Source organism: Somniosus microcephalus, chromosome 25 (genome assembly GCF_052327205.1).
Source record: "Somniosus microcephalus isolate GS21.2 chromosome 25, FLI_Smic_1.0, whole genome shotgun sequence".
NCBI classification, from domain to species: domain Eukaryota; kingdom Metazoa; phylum Chordata; class Chondrichthyes; order Squaliformes; family Somniosidae; genus Somniosus; species Somniosus microcephalus.
Window position 1 is genome coordinate 23615752 of NC_141011.1, and position 25046 is coordinate 23640797.

Genomic DNA, 25046 nt, shown 5'->3' on the forward strand with positions numbered 1-25046 from the left:
CTGTTGCAGTCGATTGATATCATCACCGTTAGCCACACCCCCAAGTTTGGTGTCATCAGCAAATTTAGAAATTCTACTCTGTATTCCAATATCCAGGTCATTATATATATCAAAAAAAGCAGTGGCCCCAGCACTGACCCTTGGGGAACACCACTGTCTACCATCCCCCAGTCTGAAAAACAGCCATTTATCACAAGTCGCTGTTTTCTGTCCTTAAGCCAATTCCTTATCCAAGCTGCCACTGACCCACCTATTCCATGAGCCTCAATTTTGTTAACCAGCCTTCTATGTGGTACTTTGTCAAATGCCTTCCGAAAATCCATGTAGACAACATCCATTGCATTCCCTTCATCAATCCTCTCTGCTATTTCATCAAAAAATTCAATTAGATTAGTTAAACACGATCTTCCTTTTGCAAATCCGTGTTGGCTCTCCTTAATTAGCTTAAACCTCTCCAAATGCCTGTTAATTTTTTCCTTGATTATTGTTTCTAAAACTTTACCCACCATTCATGTTAAACTGACCAGCCTGTAGTTACTAGAATTGTCCTTACACCCTTTCTTGAACAATGGTGTCACATTTGCCACTTTCCAATCCTCCGGCACCTCCCCCACATCTTGGGAAGATTGGAAAATTATGGCAAGCCCTTCAGCTATCTCCTCCCCCAATTCCCTTAGCAAGCTGGGATGCAAGCCATCTAGACCGGGCGACTTGTCCACTCTCAGCATACCCAGCCTTTCTAGTACATCCTATCAATTTTCATCCCTTCCATTGCGTCTACCTTTTCCACTTCTCCTCTTCTTCTTAGGCAGTCCCTCGGAACCGAGGATGACTTAAAAAAAATTGGGGTTGTCCATGAGGGTCCTGACGTTCAGGTCCCGAACTTCATTTTAAAGGGTGGAAGATGCCTGTGCGTGAATTCTTTTAACGTGGGGTGGCCGTTGCACACCAGCTACCACACGGGCTTGACAGAGCAAGGTCTTGGTCCGATGGCAAGGGGACCCAAGACGATTGGAGACCAGGCTCTGCTACATCGGCCTAGCACACACACACACACAAACATACTGCTACTGTCCTCCTCCCTCCTTCCCGCAGGCCCTCTCTGCCTGGGTTTTGTAGGATGCATCGTGGTCCTCCCGACCTCGCTGTTGGCCCGTGCCGCACCTTCCCTGGGCCCCGACCCTGCTGCTGGTCCACGCTGCGCCACTCCTGGGCCTTGACCTCGCTGCTGGTCTCATCCTCACTCCTGGGTCCAGGTCTCGGACATGAATGGCGTTGTCTCTCACAGGATCAAATTAACATTGATATTCTCGCGATCCCTGGCCCCGAGCTCCACTCGCATTTTCAGCATTCACTTCCTCAGTATACACCGATACAAAGTACTCATTGAGTATTCTAGCCTTGCCCTGCACCTCTAAGCATATATCACCTTCTTTGTCTCGAATAGGCCCCACCCCGCCTCTTACTACCTGCTTACTGTTTACATACCAGTAGAAGATTTTTGGGTTCTCTTTTATGTTAACCGCCATTCTACTCTCATAGTCGCTCTTTGCCAATCTTATTTTCATCTTCACATCCCCTCTCAACTTATTGTATTTGGTCTGGTTCTCCCTTGAAGAATTCACCTGACATGCATCATACATCCTCTTTTTTTGTTTCATCATCTTCTCTATCTCCCTCGTCATCCAAGGAGACCTTGCTTTGGTTCCCTTACCCTTCCTTCTTGTTGGTATGTACCTAGCCTGTACTTGGAACATCTCCTCCTTAAAAATCACCCATTGCTCCGTTACAGTTTTTCCTGTCAGTCTTTGGTTCCATTTTACCCTGGCTAGATCCTTTCGCATCCCATTGAAGTTAGCCCTATTCCAGTTCAGAAGTTCCACTCTAGATTGTTCCTTGCTCCTCTATTAATCCAGCGAGCTTCTGTAGTGCTACCAGCATCAGGAATACTGCGAGCACAGTTTCTTGTGTGTGTTTAGGGGAGAGTTTTTTGTCTCTATTTCCGTCTCCTCGACATTTTTGGGGAACTGTGAAAATTAAGAGTCATGTTTTTTGTATTACTATACAAACTATATAAAAAATTATTTTGGTTGTAGTTTTATAATGCGTCAGTAGGTGGCAAACGTCATTTCTGTTCATTCTCATTTGACGACAACAACAACAACTTGTATTTATATAGTGCCTTTAATGTAGTAAAACGTCCCAGGGTGTTTCATAGGAGTGTTATAAGACCAAAAAAAATTGACACCGAGCCACATGAGAAATTAGGGCAGATGACCAAAAGCTTGGTCAAAGAGGTAGGTTTTAAGGAGCGTCTTAAAGGAGGAAAGAGAGGTAGTGAGGCGGAGAGGTTTAGGCAGGGAATTCCTGAGCTCAGGGCCCAGGCAACAGAAGGCACGGCCACCAATGGTGGAGAGATTAAACTCAGAGGTGCTCAAGAGGGCAGAATTGGAGGAGCGCAGATGTCTCAGAGGGTTGTAGGATACAGAGATAGGAAGGGGCGAGGCCATGAAGGGATTTGAAAACAAGAATGAGAATTTTAAAATCGAGGCGTCACTTAACCAGGAGCCAATGTAGGTCAGCGAGCACAGGGGCGATGGGCATACGGGACTTGGTTAATTATAACACTCGTTATATCCACATTATCGTTGACTGCGCGATGATTGATGGAGGTTAAGCTCTACGCGTATTCCACTAGCAGAAGCAACAAAGTTGTCATGCCAGTTTTCTTGAGACGCGTCCTGGCTACTTTGCTAAGCTGCCACCCTGCGTGTCCCCGGATTCGGATGGTCACACTACCCGACCTAAATCAGCGCTTTCAAGGAGCGGGGAAATTGAATGGAAATAATTTACTCCTCAGACCTAAATTTACCTTGTGCCAGTTTGAAGCTGTGGTCCTTTGTCCCACTTTCAGAATTTAATCTAATTTTTTTTCAGATTTACATTTTCCACGCGGTTTCTTTGAAAATGCAGCCTTGCTCAAGCCCTTTGTCCCTTCTTTGAAAGAGAATCCCACAGGACTCCAGTACCATAGCAAAATACTGCAGATGCTGGAAATCCGAAATAACAACAAAAAAATGCTGGAAAAACTCTTTTGTTCTCTCCCAGCCCGACCTTTTAATCTATTTCATTTCCTGAGCTTTTCCACTCTTGACAAAGGGTTTGACCCGAAGAGTTGACTCTTTTTTCTCTCCACGGATGTTGCCTGGCCTGCTGAGTTTTTCCGGCTTTTTCTGTTGTTATCCCGCAGGACTCTACCTTCCCTTCTGCAGTTGCTGAGGCGCCTGCCATCTCTGGGCCATTCACCTGCGCACACCCCTTGTGCTGTGGCTCCGTCTCCATGGCAACCAGGCCGCCCGGAGCGGTTTGAGGGACGAACCCAGAGCCGTCCGTGCAGGAATTCGCTCCGGCGGCTGCTGGGGACAAGCGGCGGCGGCCTCGGGTTCCGCCTGATTTGTCGCTGCGGTTTTAACTCGGCCTGCGGTGAGTCAAAGTGGCCCCAGCCACTTTTAAGGGAGCGTGTGTAACGTTTTGTTTCAGTACCGAAGCCCGTTAATTGCCCAGCGGGCGATTTAATTCAGATGCCGGCTGTGGCTTTTTTTGAATATAAATTGCAGCTCCTGTCAATGTTAAATGACTCAGTGAAGGAGTTCGAGCTCCCAGCCTGGGTCGGTGGGCCATTTAGGGGAGAAGGTGCCCCAGCTTCCAGCCTTGATTCCTGACCAGTCATGCTGGTCCCAGACAGAAGTGGTCTTTACAATTGACTTCAGTGGCCCTGGATTAGTGAGAGAGAGAAAAAACAGCCAAGGTTCACACTCCTCATCACTATCCAGTGAAAATGCCTGTGTGTGTTTCTTGGAGCAGGGCAGTAACCCTTGGCTTGGCTACAATGCCAACAGCCAAATAGCTTGTGAACACTTGTTGCCTAACCTCGCACATCAACAATGGCTACTTGTGCGACGTTCACACAGGGTGACAGTCGCCCATGATATTGGCCCAGTAATTCCGGTCCCAATGTGTGAGTACGGACGGGGGTACTCACGCGTGGGCCCGTTGGAAGTGCCGGATTTCAGCATGCACAGCATGCGTGGGAAACCAGCATTTCCTCCAAGGGGTTCAGAGGTCCAACGCGTGCGTGCAGGACTCTGCGCGCACGCGTTGAACTTCCTTCTTTTTTACAGGTTTGCCCGTGTGTAAAGGGCCTCAACTTTTTAGAAATGTAAAAAGGAGACGTAAGGACTTGATTCTTTAAGGTAAGTGGTCTATTATTTAAAATTATTTAAAAAATTCCACAGCTTTATTGTTTTTAAGGACTTTACAGTAAGGTAAGTGTATTTTTAGACCCGATTTAAAAAAAATAAAAAAATTAAAAAAAAATTTTAATTTGAATAATTGTTTAAAATAGTTTTTTTTAAAGTTATTTATAGTTCATTTAATTAGTGGGATGTTTTTTAAAATTTTATTTAAAGTTTAAGTAGCGTTTTGGGCGCCCGTAGTTTTCATGAGTTTGACAGTTCTTACTATCAAACTCATGAATGAAGTTTTCCCTCCCCTGATTGGCTGCCCAGTGCTCACCTGATCCCAGCCGGCACATCGAACTAACTACGCCGCTGGATCAGGCAAGCACAGCGCGCCGACATCTGAATCGGGCCAGTGACAGGAATTCCAAGCAGGCCCAGGCTTCAGCTGTCGGCGCGCCGGGTAAGTGCACATCGGGGGCTTGCACGCGCGGCAAGCCCCCGAACCTAATTTCTGGGCCATTGTATCACTGTAAGAAGCCATTGCTGTCAAGGGAGGAGAACAATTTGTAATTTTGGATCTAAATATACGTTGTTATTATACACAATGTAAGCCCAGTGATAACTCTGTTTCAGATAGAGAGTGTTCGTGACATTCCATTTCAAACTGCGTTCAGATCAACTCTATCTGTCCCTTCAAATTGTTCTTTTTTGCAGGAGATGGAACCATCCTGTCGTAAGGAGAAGCCGAAGCCAAAGGAGCCAGCCTACCGAGGCGACAAAGCCAAACAGAAATCTGCTTTACAAGAACTCAAACAGAGGCAGCGAGCTGAGGTATATGATACAAGGCTGATTTGCTGATTCAGCACTCAGTGAATTACAAAGCAAGAGGCCGACCGATGAGGATCTGGTGACGTTCAAAACTACAAGTAGAGATCAAGTAGTTTTTGTTTGTTATCTGAACCTAAGATTGAATTACAGTCTTTTGCTAGCGGTTATCCTGTACTATTGGTCCACAACTGGTAGCTACAGAGTACCTGATTTACACTGCCTGACTGGAATCATCCTCTCACAGTCAGTAGAGAAGTCTTCTCCCAGTCAGTAAATTTTGAAGGGCTTTCTCAGAATATTAAAAAAAGATTGACCATTAGATTGCAAAGTTTCCAAGTGGTCCAACAAATACCCTTTAAACCTGGATTGATACCACAGTGAATTCATATGCAATGTCAAGCCCAAGTGGAGTGAGACAACCTCTCCAAGGAGGAGGGTCTCAGACCCAATGCGCTTCTGAGTCAGATAAGAGTTACATTGCCATTTTTGTGTCACTTTGGAAACCGCTTCACAGCACAGTAGTGTCGGTATGAAGGCAAAATTAAATACACTTGTGACATATATATTTATTTTAAAAATTCTTGGAAAATGGCATTTTCTTACCCTTTTTGAGACGTACGTGTGTGTGTGTGTATGTTTTTTTAACCTATTGCCATTTTTGGAGCCCCAAGCAAGATTAGTGTTACCTCAGTCAAAATGAATTGTGAGATCTTAAGAAATAGCAGTGCTCTGTCTGATGGGATGAAAGTCTCTCCTGTCTGCTGGCTGTAAGGGTCTTAATGTGAAATGAGTTTGGGAAGTCTCCATCCAGTTCTCTCTAGTGTCCAAGAACCCCAGTTTGAAAACCTCTGCATACATAAATCTACAAAGGGTTTGTTTCTTTAGCAATCCTTTGCTCCCAATGGAGAGCCTTACTTGACAGGCGTGCAGGTAGTGTGAATTGGCGCCGCACTGTCCCTATCTCTAAGATAGTCACTAGGAGTGCAGGGTTTCTGAATTTACTCTTATCTGCCTATGACTACATTGCTTACATCTTTTCATTGGTACGGAGCTGAACTTTGTGCTGTCTCCACCTCCCCCCCAACAGATCTACGCTTTGAACAAAGTGATGACGGAGCTGGAACAACAACAGTTTGAGGCTTTCTGCAAGCAGATGCAATCGCAGAGCGAATGAGAACAGCACTGACTACCTGACGCTCCACAGCCCAGAACAGGCAGCTTTTTTTAACACTAAATGCACACGAAGAATAACGCATTAAAAACAAAATGATCCTATTCTTTGTTCGCAAGCAGACCTCAGAGTTAGGCATAAAAATAAATAACTCGTCTCAGATTACAACTTTTTGTCAGCAGAATAGGACCACATTGAGTTATTTTGTTTCCCTCGAGTTAAAACGTTTCCGGTTACTGTAAAGCGGGGACAGCAGTCAGCCAGGGCTGCCACTCCTGATTGCTGTCCAGTGTCTCCCGCTGAAAAGTATGCACATGCCAATGTTGGGTAAAGACCAGAAGGGCTTCAGCTGCAATAACCTGCATGCAGGAATTAGCCTTCTATACTTGAAGAATGGCCAATTGAGTGAGGTACTGGTGGGCTGTCGGTCCTCTCCTGAATCTAGATCAAACAGAGCTTCATACTGACCCGGCTTCTCTTGCCCTATGCGAAGGATGCCAATCATCTACCATTTTATGAAGTGAGTGGAGAAGCACAATCCTCACAACCAACTCTTGTGTTTAAATTTGCTCTTGTATACAAAAGTCTGGAGCGAGTAAAGGCCGTTTGAACCATCAAGCCTGCTGCACCCAGAATCCATGTATTATTCTATCATGGACTCCACCCTAAACCACCAGCACCATTTCATGTTGATCCCCTCCAATAAGTAACACTAAATTCCTTCTCCCACCTCCCCTGAAAAATATCAAGCAGTGCTAATAATATCTCTGTAACCCACAAAACCCTTCCTCCTCAACAGCTATCGATCCAGTTCCCTCTTAAAGTTGGCCCTTGAATCTACTCCATTCTATAAGAGTCTGTTCCAAATGTGCACACCCCTGAGGGCGGGGGGGGAGCTTTTTCTGACCTCGGGCCTTGCTTGAGTCTTGTGAAGTTTGTAGTTGTGTCCTCTTATTTTGTACTTGTCTTCAATAAGCGTTATCCTTCTTTCAAGCCACTATAGACTTGTTTTGCTTTGCTGTCAGCCAGAAGAGTTGAGAAGCATCACTTTGCACCCAGTGCTAGGAAACTAACATAAATCTGGAGTCAACGCCTGACTCCAGAGCGAAGCAGAGTGAGGCTTCCTTCTCCAGCTTTAAAGTGCCAATCCAGTTGCAGTGTAAGTGCACCTTATGGGTCATTATATAAGTTTTAAAGAGCCCTTGGAACAATCTTCTTACTTTCCTAAATATTTGAACGTTTCCTTTGTTAGTAGATCTGTTTTGAATACAGGAGTTTCATCTAGCCTGAAATGTCTATATCTTGCAGGCCTCCAGGGATGATGTTGGATCACTCACTCTCTAACTTAAGCCCCAATTGAGAAGGCCAGAAATGTCCTCCTTCCATCCTTAGTCGCTCTAGACAGAGTAATGGAGCAATGTACAGGAAACTTTCAATTAACCGGCCCCTAAATAACCGGAAATGTCGGTTAACTGGCAAAATTCAGGAGTAGGTTCAGGTAACTTTTATTACTTTTTTTACTCCATTTGTTGCTGTGCAAGGGTGTGGCTGCAGCTGTTGCTAAGCTACAGAGACGCTTGCAACTTGTGCCCATTGTTCTGAAGCTGTTGCTAAGCAACAGGGTTTGTTGCTTTATACGGAGCTCTCAGCTCCGTATCTTTTACTATAGCGTTCGGTTATCCAGAATTTTTGATGAACCGGCACCACGTCGGTCCCGTCCGTGCCGGATAAAAAAAAAGTTTCCTGTAGTCAGGAGGCCCGCCTGTAATATTGAGGGTTGAGATCAGCACAAATGCCCTGGAATTTTCCTGGATAGATCGGGAGAAACGTAAGCTGCAAAGGTCCAGAATCCTCCGAGAGTGCCGTTCAGAACTGAGTGCAAAATGGAGCAATGACGAAAGTTAGATTACCTACTTTTGTAGGGTCTTCATTCTTCAAATGGAAGTACTTTCCCATTGGGTTTCTTTTGAGAAAATGTGTATTTATATATATGTGTGTTTATATGTTTCATTATTTATTGTCATTTTATACTGTAATTTATACGTTGTGTTATTTCAGCTTCCCTGGGGAAAGTAGTGGTAACAATCCGAGGGAGGCAAGATGGCTGCCACTGTAAATGACCATAAAGGTAGAACTTTAAAGGGGAATGAAAGTCTTGGGTAGGACTTTTTGTTAAAAGTACTGCACAATGTCAATGTAAAAAAAAATAATGAAAATATTTGGGGGTAGAGTTTCCGCTCGGTTGAGCTGTTTTTTTCCGAAATCAGTGTAACCGGCGCAAAAGATCGCAGAATTTTAAGCATAAGTTACGTTCAGCGTAAATCGAGTTTCCGCGATCTTTTGCGCTAGTTTTTTTTAAAAATCATGCTGGAAGCCCACAAAACTGGCCATGCCCCCAGGATGAATTAATCACCATTGGGAGTTTCTGCTAATTGCGCTTGTTTGCGGCCTTTAAGGAGACTCTAAAAATTAAGCTGGAACTTTTGAGTGCAAGGTCGCTAATACGCATGTTTTAAAAGCTTTTGAATTTTTTTTTCTAATTTATTAAGAAACTGACTACTGTACCCCAATAACTAGCAAATGCTCCTGTATATTTTTTAAGTCATTTCCAATTATTTAAAATCTGGTTACTCACAGGTGGTGGATTGACTCTATGATTGAAAATGCTTATTATTTGTGATAAACCCATTTTCAACTGTATTAAGCAAACTGCCCCAGGTTACCACTCTTAAATATATTGAGGAATATTGTTTAAAGCAAAAACATTTTTGAAAAACAGTTACACGGGTTCGTGGCAGATTTTGCGTTTGGTGATATATGCAAATTATTTGAGCGGAAACTCGAGAATAAAAACTTTTCAAAACTGCCGCAATTTGCGCCTGGATCGCTGGTTGTACCCAAAGCGGAAACTCTGGCCCTTTTATATTTAAACCAGTCTTGTTTCTTGCTCCAATGGAACCCCCCCACATCAGACCTCCTTCATTCTGGAGCCATGCCAGTGATATCACTGACAGGAAGGAGCCACCTGCATCCCAGAGCAGCTTCATTTATTTTAATGGGAACAGAGCCCCCCCCCCTCCCCCACTACTGGCAAGATTGGCAGTGAAGTCAGGCAGCTCTACAATGGCTCTCGAGCTGAAACTACTGCAGGGGTGCAGCGCGCACTGAGCAGCAGCTGAGCTGTCCTGGTGGAGAGGAGGCCCAAAATGGTGATTGACGTCTTGTACAGGAAGTTTGACATTTCTAATGCTTTTTATTAATTAAATATGGGGTGAGGGATATTCTGAACAGAAACTACCCCCCCCCTCCCCCACCCCTGTCTTTCCTTTTCCCCTTTAATTATTCCCTACATTACAACAATTCAAAAGTACTTTGTTGGCTGTAAAGTGCTTTGGGATGCCCTGGGGACATGAAACGCGCGGTATATAAATGCAAGTCCTTTCTTTCCCTTTGATGTCAGCACTAACGGGGACAAATTGAAATGTTTTGCCCTTATTTCAAAGAGCAAAATCAGGCCTCTTTCAGTCTTTAGCTTTAACTGAGGCGATGATGGTTTGAATTTTATTTTGTTGCTTAATGTCTCTCAAATCTTTGTAGAGGATAGACCTCCAGACTGATCTCCTCTTCCTGGAGCAATGCCAGCCAACCAATATTTTGCTGACTTGTTGAAATGATTAATCCTTCAGGTATGCAAAATCAGTGAAATTGGTATTTGCTGATTAGATGTATGGGATCATGTTGGTGATGCACTGATCAACCGCTACCTCATATTCTGTTACATTATAGTCCATTGGTTGTCTATAATTTGGCATTATGTTACAAGCGGTCAAAAATGGTCTTGTGGCTTTATGTATGCACAGGTTTTGCACAAAAGGATGCTAGTCTGGAGCTTAAAGCCACTAGTGTAAATAGTCCTAAGAAGTACACTAAAGATCAGCGTAGAAGAGAGAACAGTAGATTGCTTCCCCAATGGCTCTGAGGTGAGGTCTGTCTCTGTCCCATACAGACTGTGGTGGTCGGTCCTCACTCAGTGTTGAGTTAGCTGGTTTCTTCCTGGGGCCGTGATAAGAAACATAAGAAATAGGAGCAGGAGTAGGCCATACGGCCCCTCGAGATCACGGCTGATCTACATCAACTCCACTTTCCCGCCCTATATCCCTTAATTCCCTTAGTGCCCAAACATCAGTCGATCTCAGTCTTGAATATACTCATTGACTGAGCCTCCACAGCCTCTGGGGTAGAGAATTCCAAAGATTCGCAACCCTCTGAGTGAAGAAATTCCTCCTCATCTCAGTCCTAAATGGCCGACCCCTTATCCTGAGACTATGCCCCTTAGTTCTAGACTCTCCTGCAGTAACTATATTGCAATCAGCTGCAATGCTTTGGAGTTAGGGAAGGGCAATTCAACCAGGGTTTCCACTCCAGATTGCTATTCATCCACTTCTGCTGGAAGTGTGCGCGCGCCGAGCTTGACTTTAATGTCCTCCGCAGTCAAAGACTCTGCTGCCACTCGCTGGCGAGGCTCGTGCCTAAATAGCCACTTGAGTGAGATGCCAGAGGGTTAATGCCAGCATACCTCAGTGAATGAGGTCAACATCTTCAGGTGAGGAAGGGAGCAAAGCAGGGGAAAAAAGGTTAATATTTCAAGTAGGACCCTGGATCAGAACAGTTCTTGTGAGGAGTCCCACCTGATACATTAACTGGTCTTTCTCCAATGGATGAGCTCTTTCCTTCCAGCATTTTCTGTTTCTATTTAAAAGAAAGAACTTGGCATTTATTTAACATCTTTCACAACCTCAGGTCGTCCCAAAGCACTTTACAGCCAATGAAGTACTTTTGAAGTGTAATCACTTGTAATGGAGGGAAACGCGGCAGCCAATTTGCGCACAGCAAGGTCCCAAAACAGCAATGTGATAATCTGTTTTTGTGATCTTGGTTGATCGATAAATATTGGCCAGGGCTCTGGGAAGAATTCCCCTGCTCTTCCAATTATGCAGTAGGATCTTTTACATTCACCTGAGAGGGCAGACGGGACCTCACTTTAACATCTCATTTGAAAGATGGCACTCCCTCAGTACTGTACTGGAGTGTCAGCCTAGATTATGTGCTGAAGTCTATGGGGTGGGACTCGAGACTGCTACCGCTGAGCCAAGGCTGACACCTATGCCTAGTCCAAGAAGCATTGAGTTCAATGTGACAAAAAACTTGCTGAGGCCACAAAGAGATTGGTTTCTCATTTTTGTATGAAACAAAACTGGTGTATTTATGAATTAATTCACTGAAGGAAATATCTGACTGTTTACACATACTGATGCTGGATACCCAGCTTGAACCTGCTATAATTCAGTAACTTTTATAATAACCACATTAAGTAGCTTCACACAAAGTTCTGTAGACGGTATTGTCACGGTTCTTTGTGGGCCTATACTAAATAAAAGTTGCCTGGGAGTGTTCCTACAAAGTGTTTTGAGTTATTGTCTCTGCTAAACAGCCGCTAACATATTGACGCCGTTGTCTTTGGTCTCGCCACAAACTCCATCCCCCTCCCTGATCACTGTCTGAGGCTAAACCAGACTGTTTGCAATCTCAGTGTCCTATTTAACCCTGAGCTGAGCATCTGACCCCATATCCTCTCCATCACCAAGACTACATACTTCTACCTCCGTAATGTAGGATTCGCAAAATTGAACATTGTCCTATAAGGGTCTATTGGCAGAAAAGGCCTTAATTTTAAAGACTGTTTTAAAAGAAGCCCAGAAGAAGGGGCACACAAAATGGCCGCCAGACCCCGTGACCAGCTTTTTGGGACATATTAAAATGGTTCCCGCAGTCCACAGACAGCTTTTGTGGATTCAGCCCACAGTAAGTTCTGGAATGCAATTTCGGAGAATGCGAAACCAGACAGAACCCCATACATATGGATTGGATGCAGATCCAATCAGATCGGCCTGTAGATAAAGGCCATCAAAATGTTTATCCAGACAAAGGGAAACAGCTTCAAATTCAAAGGGGAACATCAAGACCCATTAAAGACAATACAAGGTCATTCCAGACCAGAGATGGCAGTTACCGGCCATCCCGAAAGTACTTTAAACACAATGACTACCCCTCTGTGCTACAAGCCCGCCAAAAGTTAAACAAAGACTAACCTTGATATGGCAGGAGATAAGGGCCTCGATGAGAAGTATAATTGGAGACCCGGGGTAGCTATCAGGAGGTTCAGAGGATCGAGTTGGATGTTCGAGAGGGAAGATCGAGTCAGCGCCCAGACCCTGGGTAGCTATCGGGAGATCATCGACAAACCCTGGGCCATTTGACGAGACGAAAAGACGGCGACCCTCCAAGAGGAAACCTATATGAAAATGGTCAAACAGTTGGTCTCTTTCCACGCCGACGTCCAGGCCTGCTAACATCCAGCCTGCCTGTGTCCATTACCTCGAGGGAGAAAAGAGTGTGTCACAGCCCGCTGCGTTCCGCTGACCACGTGGAAACGACGCCTGAGAGGACCAAAACGCAGACTTCAAAACCTCTATTTTCTAACTGGGACTGGTGAGCATGTTTCTGGCCCCTCATAATCTAATCTAGCTAGGTTTAGGGGGTGGGCATTTTAGGGGATAATTAACAATGAGTTGTTGTCCCTCGATGTTCCGTGTGTTTCCCTATTTCATGGTGAACCTTGTAAAGTATAATATGCCTGTGGATATATTGGTTAGTACTGTATTATGATTTGTTTTTCCCTCCCATGGCCTTTTCCTCTATTTCTGATGCCTGGGTTTTGATCTTGGCTGCCTGCGCCTATCTCCACCCCTGCTGAAACCCTCATCCATACCTTTGTTACTTCCAGACTCAACTATTCCAGTGCTCTCCAGGCCAGCCTCCCATTTTCCACCCTCCTCAAATTTGAGCTTATCCAAAACGCTGCTGCCCTTATCCTAACTTGCGCCAAGTCCCGTTCACCTATCACCCCTGTGATCTCTGACCTACATTGGCACCCAATCCACCAATCCCTTGATTTTAACATTTTCATCCTTGTGTTCAGATCCGTCCATGGCCTCGCCCTTCCCTATTTCTGTAGCCTCGTCCAGCCCTACAGTCCTCCGAGATCTCTGCACTCCTCCAATTCTGGCCTCTTGTGCATACCCGACTTTCATTGCTCCACCACCATGCCTTCAGCTGTCTAGGTCCTAAGCTCTGGAATTCCCTCCCTAAACCTTTCCACCTCTAACTCTCTCCTCTAAGATGCTCCTTAAATCCTACCTCATTGACCAAGATTTCAGTCACCTGTCCTAATATCTCTTTATGTGGCTCGGTGTATTTTGTCTGATAACACTCCTATGAAATGCCTTGGGATGTTTTTACTATGTTAAAGGCACTATATAAATGCAATGTGTTGTTGATGGGGATTCACCAGTGCCCTGATTTGCTATTGGGCATTTTACTTGGTTTGCCTGAATCTTGATTATTCTATTGCCTATTAACGCCTTCCCCCCTGTTGGTTTATATGCCGCTGTACTAATTCAGCACAGCCCAACAATTGAACCGAACACTTTCCTGGTCTGTAGGGCAGTGCATTTAACACTTGAGCTACTGAGAGATTTTATTTTAATGGATGTTTGTACAAACTAAATTCCACCATGTATTTAGTTTCTAAGCTTCTCTACTCAGCAACCTCAAACCACCCACGACCACAATCACCTTTACCCACAAGGCACCATCAACCACGACTAACATTCACCAATCAACTGCAACCACAACGCACTGCTATAGAGCACTTCTAATGCAGCAAAATGTCCTGCACTGTTTTACAGGGGGAAGGAAGTACAGATACCAAGCAAGACTTAGAGCTAAGTGAGGTGACCAAGAAGTGGTTAAAGAGCTTGGTTTTGTGAAGGCTTTTGAAGGTTGGAGGAGAGGGAGCAGAGCAGAGGGGTGTAGGGAGAGAGTTCCAGGAGCAGGGGAGTGATGTTTGAAGGCTCTATTGCTTATGATGGAACACAGGAACAGGAATAGGCCATTCAGCCCCTCGAGCCCATTCCGCCATTCAATGAGATCATGGCTGATCTGCGACCTAACTCCATATACCCGCCTTTGCCCCGTATCCTTTAATCCCTTTGGTTAACAAAAATCTGTCAATCTCAGATTTAAAATTAACAATTGATCTAGCATCAATTGCCGTTTGCGGAAGAGAGTTCCAAACTTCTACCACCCTTTGTGTGTAGAAGTGTTTCCTAACTTCACTCCTGAAAGGTCTGGCTCTAATTTTTAGACTATGTCCCCTAGTCCTAGACTGCCCAACCAGCGGAAATAGTTTCTCTCTATCCTATCAGTTCCCCGTAATATCTTGAAAACTTCAATCAAATCACCCTTAACCTTCTCAATTCCAGGGAATACAACCTTAGTTTGTGCAGTCTCTCCTCGTAATTTAACCCTTGGAGTCCAGGTATCATTCTGGTAAACCTACGCTGCACTCCCTCCAAGGCCAATATATCCTTCCTAAGGTGTGGTGCCCAGAACTGCTCACAGTGCTCCAGGTGTGGTCTACATTTGTTTACTTTTTTTTTAATGAAATATGTGTGCATCAAGTGAGGGATGTTAGTGTTGGGGAATGGAACACTTTCCACTTCAGGTGCCCAGTACCATTATCAAACACTCCCAGGTTAGTTAGAACAAAGTTGAATCGCAGTGTAAAGCTCCCTCTACTTTGCCCTAACAAGTTGTTTCAGCACTCTCCTTAGAAGAGTGCCCCTACTGTGGAAATCTGATAGTTTACCCTTTCCCACACCAACCATCCTGTGGCTTCAATAAGTGACATTGCCAATGAATGTTAGACTGTGGGATAGTTTTGCACTGTGGACCCATCCCCACTAGGGACTTGGTTAAGACTGGCCAAACTCATTGAACCTATCAATTTTACAACCAACAGACAGAAGGGTCACCCCATCAGACTGGACTGAATTTAATCCTAGGTCCCTGAGGTGAAAGACTAGTGTCTAGCCCACTGCAGTACACAGACCTCATAAAAGTTCGATCCCTTCTCCCCATCCTTCTTATTGATTTGATAGTATAATTTGTACACTAGGTCGCTTGGAGTACTGCAATTTTAGAAAGTACAATTATTAATATTGAAGTATTGATTTCAGCTGAAAGGCAGTGAACCTCTACTAATGCGTATTGGTGAAGCAATTTGTGGAAACGTGTACTGACATTGCGATCCATTTTATAGGAATGGTTTCTTTGAAAGCAAGAACTAAAGTCTATCCTATTACTTTGAGCTGTGTATTTGTTTTTCTTCCCTTCTCCTCCGAATGTGCTGAATTGTGCTGGGAGTACAGTCTCACAGGTGCCGGCTACCCAAGTGGCCATTCTTCTATATGGGCTAGATTTTCAGGGAGCCGTCAGGCGGGGTTTCAGGCGTGTGGGGGGGGGGGAAATCCCGAATTTGGAGGTCCCGCCCAAAACCCCGCCCCACGTAACTTTCAGGGGTGGCGGGTACCCGCCCCACACTGGGACCCGCCGAAACCAGGCGGGAAGGGATTAGTGCCAATTAACTGCCTGTTAACAGGTAATTAACAGGCAGTTTTTAGCCTAATCCCCATTTTGAGGGGTTTCGTGTGGGTTTCCCGACGGCTCCAAACCACGCCAGGTTGGAGCGGCAGGCCGTCGGGTTGAAGGAGTTGGAGGGGTCGCGATGTCGGCGCTCAGGTGAGTGATGGGTGCATGAGTGTAAAGGTAAGTGTGTTTGGTGTGTCTAAAGTGTGTAAAGAACTTTTACTTACCTGTACTTACCTTAACAGCCTTTCTTCCTGTAGCTGTCGGGAGCGCATCACTCAGCCGGAACTTAAAGCTGAACGGCTGCGATCTGTCAAAAGTGACAGCCTTCAGCTTTGAGTGCCGGTGAGAGTTCTAACTGAGTCTGCGTAGAAGGACTCATGTCAGAACTCAGAGTGTCAGTGTTTCACAGCTTCAAACAGCTGTGAAGCACTGATATTTCATCTGTCAAGAACTCTTGACAGATGAAATTGCAGTCTGTGACGTCACCTGTTGTCGGGTGGCCCTTAATTGGCCTGCTGAGCCCGCTGGGCGGGCTCAACAAGGTCAATCAAGGGAAAATCGCGCGGATTGGCCGGACGTCGAAGTAGGCGGGTCAAAAACCCGAAAGGGGAAGTCCCGCCTTCTTCCCGACAGGTTCGGGAAAATCTACCCCTATGTGTGCCTTGACAGCTGAGTGTCAGCAGGCTGGAGAATTTTGGCTATGAGGAAAGATTGGATAGGCTGGGGTTGTTTTCTTTGGAACAGAGGAGGCTGAGGTGAGACTTGATTGAGGTGTATAAAGTTATGAGGGGCCTAAATAGGGTGGATAGGAAAGACCTATTTTCCTTAGCAGAGAGGTCAATAACCAGGGGGCATAGATTTAAAGTAATTGGTAGAAGGATTAGAGGGGAGTTGAGGAGAACTTTTTTCACCCAGAGGGTGGTGGGGGTCTGGAACTCACTGCCTGAAAGGGTGGGAGAGGCAGAAACCCTCATCACATTTAAAAAATACTTGGATATGAAGGTGGAAAGTGGGATTAGGTTGGATAGCTGTTTTTCAGCCGGCACAGACACGATGGGCCGAATGGCCTCCTTCAGTGCCGTGAATTTCTATGATTCATTGCTAAGCCTGATGCAGCCCTCACCAGTCACACACACATTTTCCTGTAGAGGTCACTAGATAGCAATCAGAAGCACGAAGCCTGCTTGACTTTTTTTTAAACCATTTCCGAGACCAGAGACATGGAGGCCAATTATTGCCCCAGCTGAGATCAGCTTACTCAGCAGAGATTGAATCTGGTTCTTCTGCTATGGGGAGGGTTAGTCACACAAAATCTTCATCAACTTTTATATAAATCCCTCCATGGCCTTATTCCAACCAGTCTCTGCAGCCACATATCCTCTCCTGAATGTCCCACTCCTCTGACTCGGGCCTCTCTTTGCCCTACAGTTGGCGAGAGTCTTCAGCTGCGCAGACTCCCTGGCATTCCCTCTTTAAAGCCCTCTGCCTCTCTTCACCTTTTAAAAACCTTCCCAAAATCCATTTCTTCGACAAAGCTTTTGGTCAACCTTCTCAATCTCTGCCTTCCTAGCTCAGCATCAGTTTTCCTGTGAAATGTCTTGGGATATTTCTTATAGTTAAGAGTAAAGACGTCTTGCTGCAATTATATAGGTTCCTGGTGAGACCACACCTGGAGTACTGTGCAGTTTTGTCTCCTTATCTAAGGAAGGATATACTTGCCTTGGAGGCGGTGCAACGAAGGTTGACTAGATTGATTCCTGGGATGAGCGGGCTGTCCTATGATGAGAGATTGTGTAGAATGGGCCGATACTCTCTGGAGTTTAGAAGAATGAGAGGTGATCTCATTGAAACATACAAGATTCTGAGGGGGATTGACAGGGTAGATGCTGAGAGGTTGTTTCCCCCTGGCTGGAGAGTCTAGAACTAGGGGGCATAGTCTCAGGATAAGGGGTCGGCCATTTAAGACTGAGATGAGGAGGGATTTCTTCACTCAGAGGGCTGTGAATCTTTCGAATTCTCTACCCCAGAGGGCTGTGAATGCTGAGTCTTTGAGTATATTCAAGGCTGAGATCGATAGATTTTTGGACTCTAGGGGAATCAAGGGATATGGAGATCGTGCGGGAAAGTGGAGTTGAGGTCGATGATCAGCCATGATCTTATTGAATGGCGGAGCAGGCTCGAGGGGCCGTATGGCCTACTCCTGCTCTTAGTTCTTATGTTAAAGGCATTGTATAAATACAAGTTGTTGTTGAGTCAATTGGAGAAGCTGAATACTGTAACCTTAAGATTGTCACCCTGCTATTTAATCATTAATATTAAAGTGCTGGTTTCAGCTCACCAGGTGTTGCTAATTGGTGTCAGTGAAGCAATTTGTGGTAAACAAATATTCAGACAGTGCGATATACTTTGGGGCCATGATTTTTTATTTTGAAGACAAGAATTGATGTCTGGACTTTCCAGAATGAATTTGAAATCCATCCTATTTAATTCTTTTGGCTGTGTGCGATCATTCCTTTTCTACCCTACCCTGAATGCACTCAATCGTGCTGGGATTAGTTTCACAAGCGTCAGCAAGCTCACTGGGATTTCACCACTGTGAACATTCTTCGCCAGATCACAAGTGTTCGACTGTGAGGGGCATCACAGTTGAAGGCAAATGGTGGCCGCCCATTTCCAGCAAGAGTCTTTGGGCCGTGATCGGCTGCAGTAAATTGGCTGTTTTTTCTAAGTGCTTTGGATTAAGGGCACTGAAGCCAATTTATAGCACACCGTAGAAATCTTGCGGTCTTTTTGAGACCGTGGCCAACATCATCTTTAGAATTTAGCTTCTCCGAGTTGAATGATAAATTAGATACTGGGATGGTATCTGGTGTATTTGCTTAATTACCATAGGAAATCAAGGAGAAATTAAGTTTCTCAGGACAGTTGTTTTTTAAATCGGTGGGGACAGTTTGCAGCAGTAAGTTGGAAATGTTGGACTAAATGTACTGCCCAGTGTGGAACTGAGCTATACAGACCAGGAAAATCCCAGCTTCGATCCCCATTTTATGTGGCGTTTGCTGACCTGATACTATGGGTGTTGAATTTTGCCTTGGCTCCCCTGGGCTACTGCTTCATTATCCAGTGACTCCTTCTGGATGGTGTATGTGTGTGTTTTTTTATTCGTTTATGGGATGTGGGCGTCGCTGGCGAGGCCAGCATTTATTGCCCATCCCTAATTGCCCTTGAGAAGGTGGTGGTGAGCTGTCTTCTTGAACCGCTGCAGTCCATGTGGTGAAGGTGCTCCCACAGTGCTGGTAGGGAGGGAGTTCCAGGATTTTGACCCAGCGACGATGAAGGATAAGGTGATATACTTCTAAGTCAGGATGGTGTGTGACTTGGAGGGGAACTTGAAGGTGGTGGTGTTCCCATGCGCCTGCTGCCCTTGTCCTTCTAGGTGGAAGAGGTCGCGGGTTTGGGAAGTGATGCCGAAGAAGCCTTGGCAAGTTGCTGCAGTGCGTATGTGTGTACATGTCACCTGTACCAAGGTCAGCTGCGATGCCTCATGTAGTTGAATAAACAGGTGACACTCACTGCTTAAACTCGCACATGAAGAATGGTCTTTTCCCTGAGGTGTCAAAGCACAGCCAGCACCTTCAGGATAGGAAGGGAGAAAATTGAAAAGGGCGAATAGTGTGTTTGATAGGCTTAATGGTCTTTTCTCTACACAGACACAGACATTTTAAACTCAACAGGCTCAACCAAAATAAAACATCATTGACGCCGCCCATCAAAAAATAATGTATGCCAAATATGTAAGCAGCATCCCATAATTTTATTAAGGGCATAATCAAGGAGGAAACAAACTATGAGTGTTACATTCTGGAGGTCTGAGCCCAACATGGTAGGATTCCCATCATGCATCTCCCACCGCCCAATAATCCCACCAGAACCAAATCAAACACCTTTAAAGGTACTATGGACGGTCTTTTAACATTCCATGGGCTTGATGAATATTCCAATCCGAAGTGTGAGGAACAAAGACCCTTAAAGGATATCTCTTGGATAGACTGGATATATAGTTTGCGTTGATGTGAGGTAGTTTTCAGCTTCACATCAATGTGAACCAAGTACCTTTAGGACGTACTCGCACACTGTTTGGGTTTCACACGGGCGACAGCTAGGTGCAAAACCAAACTTTAGAAGTCCTTTGGACGGTCTGGGAACTTTTTGAAATGTTTAATTTGTTTTAATGCCAGCAGAGAACCCACACTCCCATCAGCTCGCTCCAGCCCACGAAAACTTCACCAGCTTTAGAGTGGTGCACTCAGCTCCGTGCAGACTCAAACTCTTGTCCCTGGGGCAAGAAGTGACACAGGAGCCAGCAACGTAGCCCCGGGGCTGCCTGCCCCACGCCACTTATCACAGGTGACCAGCTGGGGACCAGTGTGTACAGTACCACAACATCCATTAATTCCAAGTGCAACCTTCACAAACCAGTCAAGGATGAAATGTAGAACACAGCAGAGAAGGCTCCAGTTGACAAAAGAAATATTAATTTAAGACTTGTGTTCGAATTAAAGAGGTGCTTTTAAGAGGTGGCGTAACCACCCAAGCTGCCATTTTGTTCAATACTGTTTTATTTAAAATGGCTTCCGCTTGCGAAAGTCAGTGAGAACGAATTTATTGTGTACTCATCAATCTTTCGACTGAATAAGTCTTGGGCTTCGGCACATTATCGCACTTTGATGAAAATAGATTGTTCTTCTAATTAGTTTGGGGAGCTGCTTTGCTCAGATGGGGGACTAGAACAGGAACTGCTCACCAGTGGTCCATTGAGCAATGACACCACCCAGAATAGCACTAAGCCATACAGACTAGAAGGTTCAGGATTCAATTCCTGGACTGCGCCTAACTCACAGTTAGGACACTACAGCATCCCGAGGGAAAGGGGGGGGGTGGAAAGAGAGAAACCCCTCACTCAGGGTTCCTAGTTCCGATCAGTAGACACTACATCGTTTTGGAAAGTGCATATATGGATTTTGGGTGAGGACAGGACCATGCTCAGTTGCGATGCCCCCTGCAGTCAAATAGCCTCCCAACACTCATAATCTGGGTTCACAGAACCAACTTGGGTGAGATATTGGATTGTGACAGGCACCCACGGAACCAGCAAGGACTCAAAGCCGTCAGGGGGACGACAAACCCAATAAGAGAAGTATTGATAGGCATTGCGTACATATGTGGCTCATTTTCAAGACTGAGTAATAGGCCAGTGGGCTTAAAGGCAAACTACAGGCAGGGCTCAAAACCAACTGTGGAGAGGCTCTCAGATTCTCGGGTTTTATTTTTTTCCCCCCTGAACTGCAGTCCAAACAAAGAAAAAAAACACCAGGTGAAATCAGCAGCAAATCGTGCTTTGTCAGCTCTACATTAGCAAACATCCATCAGCAGAAAGAATTTCATCTTGCATCAGCGAAAGCAGTTTTTTTTTGTTGCAGGGAACAAATAAAATGCTTCAGATTAACGGTCCCGAACTGTCCTCAAGAGTGTAACGCTTAAGAGGAGCTGACACATCATTAGCTGCATCTCCAGCTGTTCCTCTTCCACTGAACTTGATTCTGCTGTCGGTGTGTGGCATGGGTGATTGAAGGCAGGCGCTACATCGACACAAACCGAACCCGAGGCACTGCCTGCACCAAACGGGGGACTTGCCTCTCACCGGAACTGCAGCATGTCATTCCCAAATTTTGCCCTCCTTTTGGAACTAATTTTTTTTTTTGATTGAGGGGGGTTGGGGAAAGAGTAATTATCAGACACAACCGTAACAATAGAGCATTTAAATTAATCTTAACTCCAGAGAAAAAAAAATCAATTCAACGTCACATAGCAGCCGCCGTTTTAAGTTTTGGCTTATTTCGAGCCAGCACGCACAAGTCAAAGAAATAAAATGAATAATTACGCCTTCTAAAAATAAATACTCAAGAGAGAAAGGGAAGAAGGTGAATGATGGGACTAATAACTCACAGTAACCCCCCCCAAGCTATGAGAACAAGTTAAACTGCTAAATTGGAAAGCCTTGGCAGCAAGCTTCCCCAACACCCCCCCCCCAGTGGTTCAGTCAGTTTGTCCCAATAAGTGGCTGAGCTACACAAACCGGGAGAGGTCTCAGATCTATCCAATCTCTCACTTGTATCGAGCGGGAGGTTTTACTATGATGGGATTCAGCGCCCCTGGGTTTAGGGACAGAAACCAAAACAAAAAATCAGCCAGGGTCCTTGCATCATGCTGCTATCCAACAACCTCGGCTGCAAGTGCTACACGTGGGGATGTTGGGCGAGGGCAGGTCCAGGGTTGGCTGTGAAGGCTTCCGCAGTCAAATAGTCTGATACTCACTGGCCAAAAGCGCACGTGTGAATAAGTCAGCAGGGACTAGAGTGGGCCCGGAGCCTGTGGAACTGTACCCCACTAGGAGTCAGCCCCTTCAGGAGAGAAAGAATTGACAAGAGAAGGGGGCGGGGCAAAAAAGTGGAGCTAATGTTGCTTCTTTTGAATATGCAGTGTGGAGAACTTCTCCCAAGGCAGAAAATGTCCATTTTTGACCCTTTACATTGGAAGAACACATGCAAAAATACAGTTTGTCTAAAAAAGCACTATACCAGGACTGAAAGGAGTCACTTGAATTGTAGATACTTTGTGTAAGGTGCAAACTACCGAGTCTTGTTCTGTCCTAACCCTGCAAACCTAACCCTCACAGTCTCCCAAACCAACAGGAACACATCCACCACTTTTATTTTAATGGGCAGGGTGAGTGATGTCAGTGCTGGTGGGGGGAGGGGGAACAAAGCACTTGCTGTACCAGAGCATCAAGCACTCCCAGATCAGGGACTGCACACGTCAGATGCTGAAGGTACTTCGACTCTGCCCCAAACTTCAGAAGAGCACCCCTACTGCATTCGTGTGACTTTCCATTTCCCGTTCCTGTAAGCCCTTGGCACAAGGATGCCAATTTAGCACCATTACGGAACGGTTTTTGTGTTTCTGACCACACCCATTTGAAAGTGGCTCCAGACCGCCCAAAATGACGAGCGCAGACTTTCATCCCATCAAAGTCCGGGTCGCATGTGAACCCTGGCCTCAGGTTGCACGTATGCTATAACTTTAGCATTGATCTGCAGCGGAAGCCTCACACCGACACAAAGGTTGTTCTGTAAATACAGAGTCAGGGCCCAATCTGACTCCAGGAAAACCGCTTCGCATCAGAGTTAACATTGTAGTGTAATTGTATCCTGACAGACAAAAACAGTCTGCATTCACCACCCGATCCCTAACCAAAAACAAAAATAGAACATTCATAAATATAATCTGAGTTTCATTAAAGACACACTGACAGAAGTAAAGCACTGTGTCCCAAGGCCAATTCACGCACATGTGCCTGGCATCAATGTCTGTACGCAGGCGTGGTCCCTTTCCTCCACTGCTTCAACCATCAAACAAAATCCACGTTAAGAAATCTTAAAGCAACATAAACGAAAAGGAGTCCCAAATCATCGATCGATGCACATCCGGCCACAATACCAAAGCGTGCTGGTTATTGCGAAAGGGTCTTTAAGACACCTCAGTTGCTGACAGTTCATTTGCAGTTTGGCTTAAAAATTCCCTCAAACTGGTTTTGGAGCCCGTTTCGCGCCACATCTCATTCATGTCAATTTGCGTCAGTTTCAATCCCTCGCTCACCCCGCCCTCGTTGGGTGGGAGTTACAGGCGACTGACCTGGAAAGAAGCACACAGACAGGCATGCGAACAAAATCCTGGGCGAAAGCCATCTGCTGCGCCTTCTGCATAAGCCTCCAACGTTTAACCTCATGCTGGTGACTGGATTGTTAAGTCGAGATGTGTCAAGTTTCAGGCACTGGGCCAAATGGAAATGGCAGAGGAAAAAAAAGAGGGGGAGAGAAAGAGAGAAAATATATAACTACTTAAAATATAAAACCAATGAGGTGGCACAATGCAGCGGAGGGAGATGGGCACGTTTGGCCATACCACTAAGTTCCTGATTGCCACCTTGTCATTGTGGGGAAGCAGAGAGAGTCAAGGCTTGGTATTCCCAAATGAGGTGGAAGGAAAAAGGAAAACAAAATGGAGGAAGAGGCACAACAGGCCTATTTGGATGCACTTCCCAGAGGGCCAGTTTTGAATGGCACAGACAGAGACCCCGCAACAGGTCACCCACCTGTGCCCGCTCAGCAGTTAATGCCATGACCCAGGAAGATCAGAGGGCCGGGAAGAGAAATAAATGGCCTTAATCTAAAATTAAAATAAAGGGGGGGGCGAAACAGAAATCAAAAACGGGAGCTCTGATTTTATCCCAGCAGATTTTCCCATATTTTTAGATCCGGACGGTGTTGATTCGCAATGGTTGAACGTTTTTCCCATTGGCGTGACTCTGCCCGGGGCTGAAGTATGGGAAAAGCTTCCCATGGAACTTCTCCCGGAAGGTGTAAAGCCAGGACATGTCGTCGGCATTGTAGAAGGTCAGGAGGCTTTTATCATAGTCAAAATACACGCCGACCTTCTCCAGCTTGGACTTGACGTTCAACCGGGTCCAGGGCTCGGTGCAGGCGCTGTACTGGTTCCCGTCGTGCATTACAATGCAATGGAAGCCTCTAGAAGGTTGGATCTGGATGCTTCCTTTCCGGCTAACGGACTCCAGTGCCAGGCCGATCATCCACTGCGTTTTCTCGGACACCATCACCTCCCAGTAGTGGACGCCATTTTCAAAGCCGTCCGACCCCAAGACGGACACCTCCACGTCGAAGCGCTTCGGAGAGTCTTGCAAAGGCTGCGGGTGGAGGTTACCATAAGCCACGATGGTGCAGTCATCAGAGAGGATGAGGCGTTGGTGGGCCGTTATAGGATCCAACGTCAGCGCTGCCGGGACTGTGGGGAAAGAAGATTACAATCATGATCGTGCTTTCAAAATGACACGCACCAACTACAAAATCGTTGGATTATGAGTAACAACTTGTATTATGCATTCTGTTTTAAAATATTTTTCTCTGTTTTCTTCCCTCCTCTCTTTGAAGAAAGAGAAAGAACTTGCATTTCTATAGCGCCTTTGATGTCCCAAAGCGTTTTCCAACCAATGAAGCACTTTTGGAGTGTAGGCATTGCTGTAATGTGGGAAACGCAGCAGCCAATTTGAGCACAGCAAGCTCCCACAAACAGCAATGTGATAATGACCAGATAAATTGTTTTTTTAAATGATGTTGGTT

The 25046-nt window shown here is 45.5% G+C and overlaps 2 protein-coding genes across 4 annotated transcripts in view; one reads left to right on the forward strand and one right to left on the reverse strand.

The window, feature by feature from the left end:
• The first annotated feature begins 3353 nt into the window (after positions 1-3353).
• Positions 3354-11701, forward strand: svbp (small vasohibin binding protein). Of its 2 annotated transcripts, none has more exons than XM_085966885.1 (3): positions 3354-3483; positions 4956-5072; positions 6157-11701. In XM_085966885.1, the coding sequence occupies exons 2-3, from the start codon at positions 4959-4961 to the stop codon at positions 6241-6243; spliced, it is 201 nt and encodes a 66-aa protein (XP_085823011.1). In that variant the 5' UTR covers positions 3354-3483; positions 4956-4958; the 3' UTR covers positions 6244-11701. The 2 variants fall into 2 exon arrangements, with proteins under 2 accessions (XP_085823011.1, XP_085823012.1); XM_085966886.1 differs by lacking the exon at positions 3354-3483 and adding an exon at positions 4122-4253.
• Positions 11702-19587: 7886 nt separating this feature from the next.
• The window catches only part of trim62.1 (tripartite motif containing 62, tandem duplicate 1), a 106439-nt gene continuing 100980 nt past the window's right edge, over positions 19588-25046 (reverse strand). For both annotated transcript variants that reach the window (XM_085966887.1, XM_085966888.1), the window contains one exon: positions 19588-24711. In XM_085966887.1, coding sequence (XP_085823013.1) covers positions 24161-24711 — 551 coding nt within the window. In that variant the 3' untranslated portion in view covers positions 19588-24160. The remainder of the gene's footprint in view (positions 24712-25046) is intronic.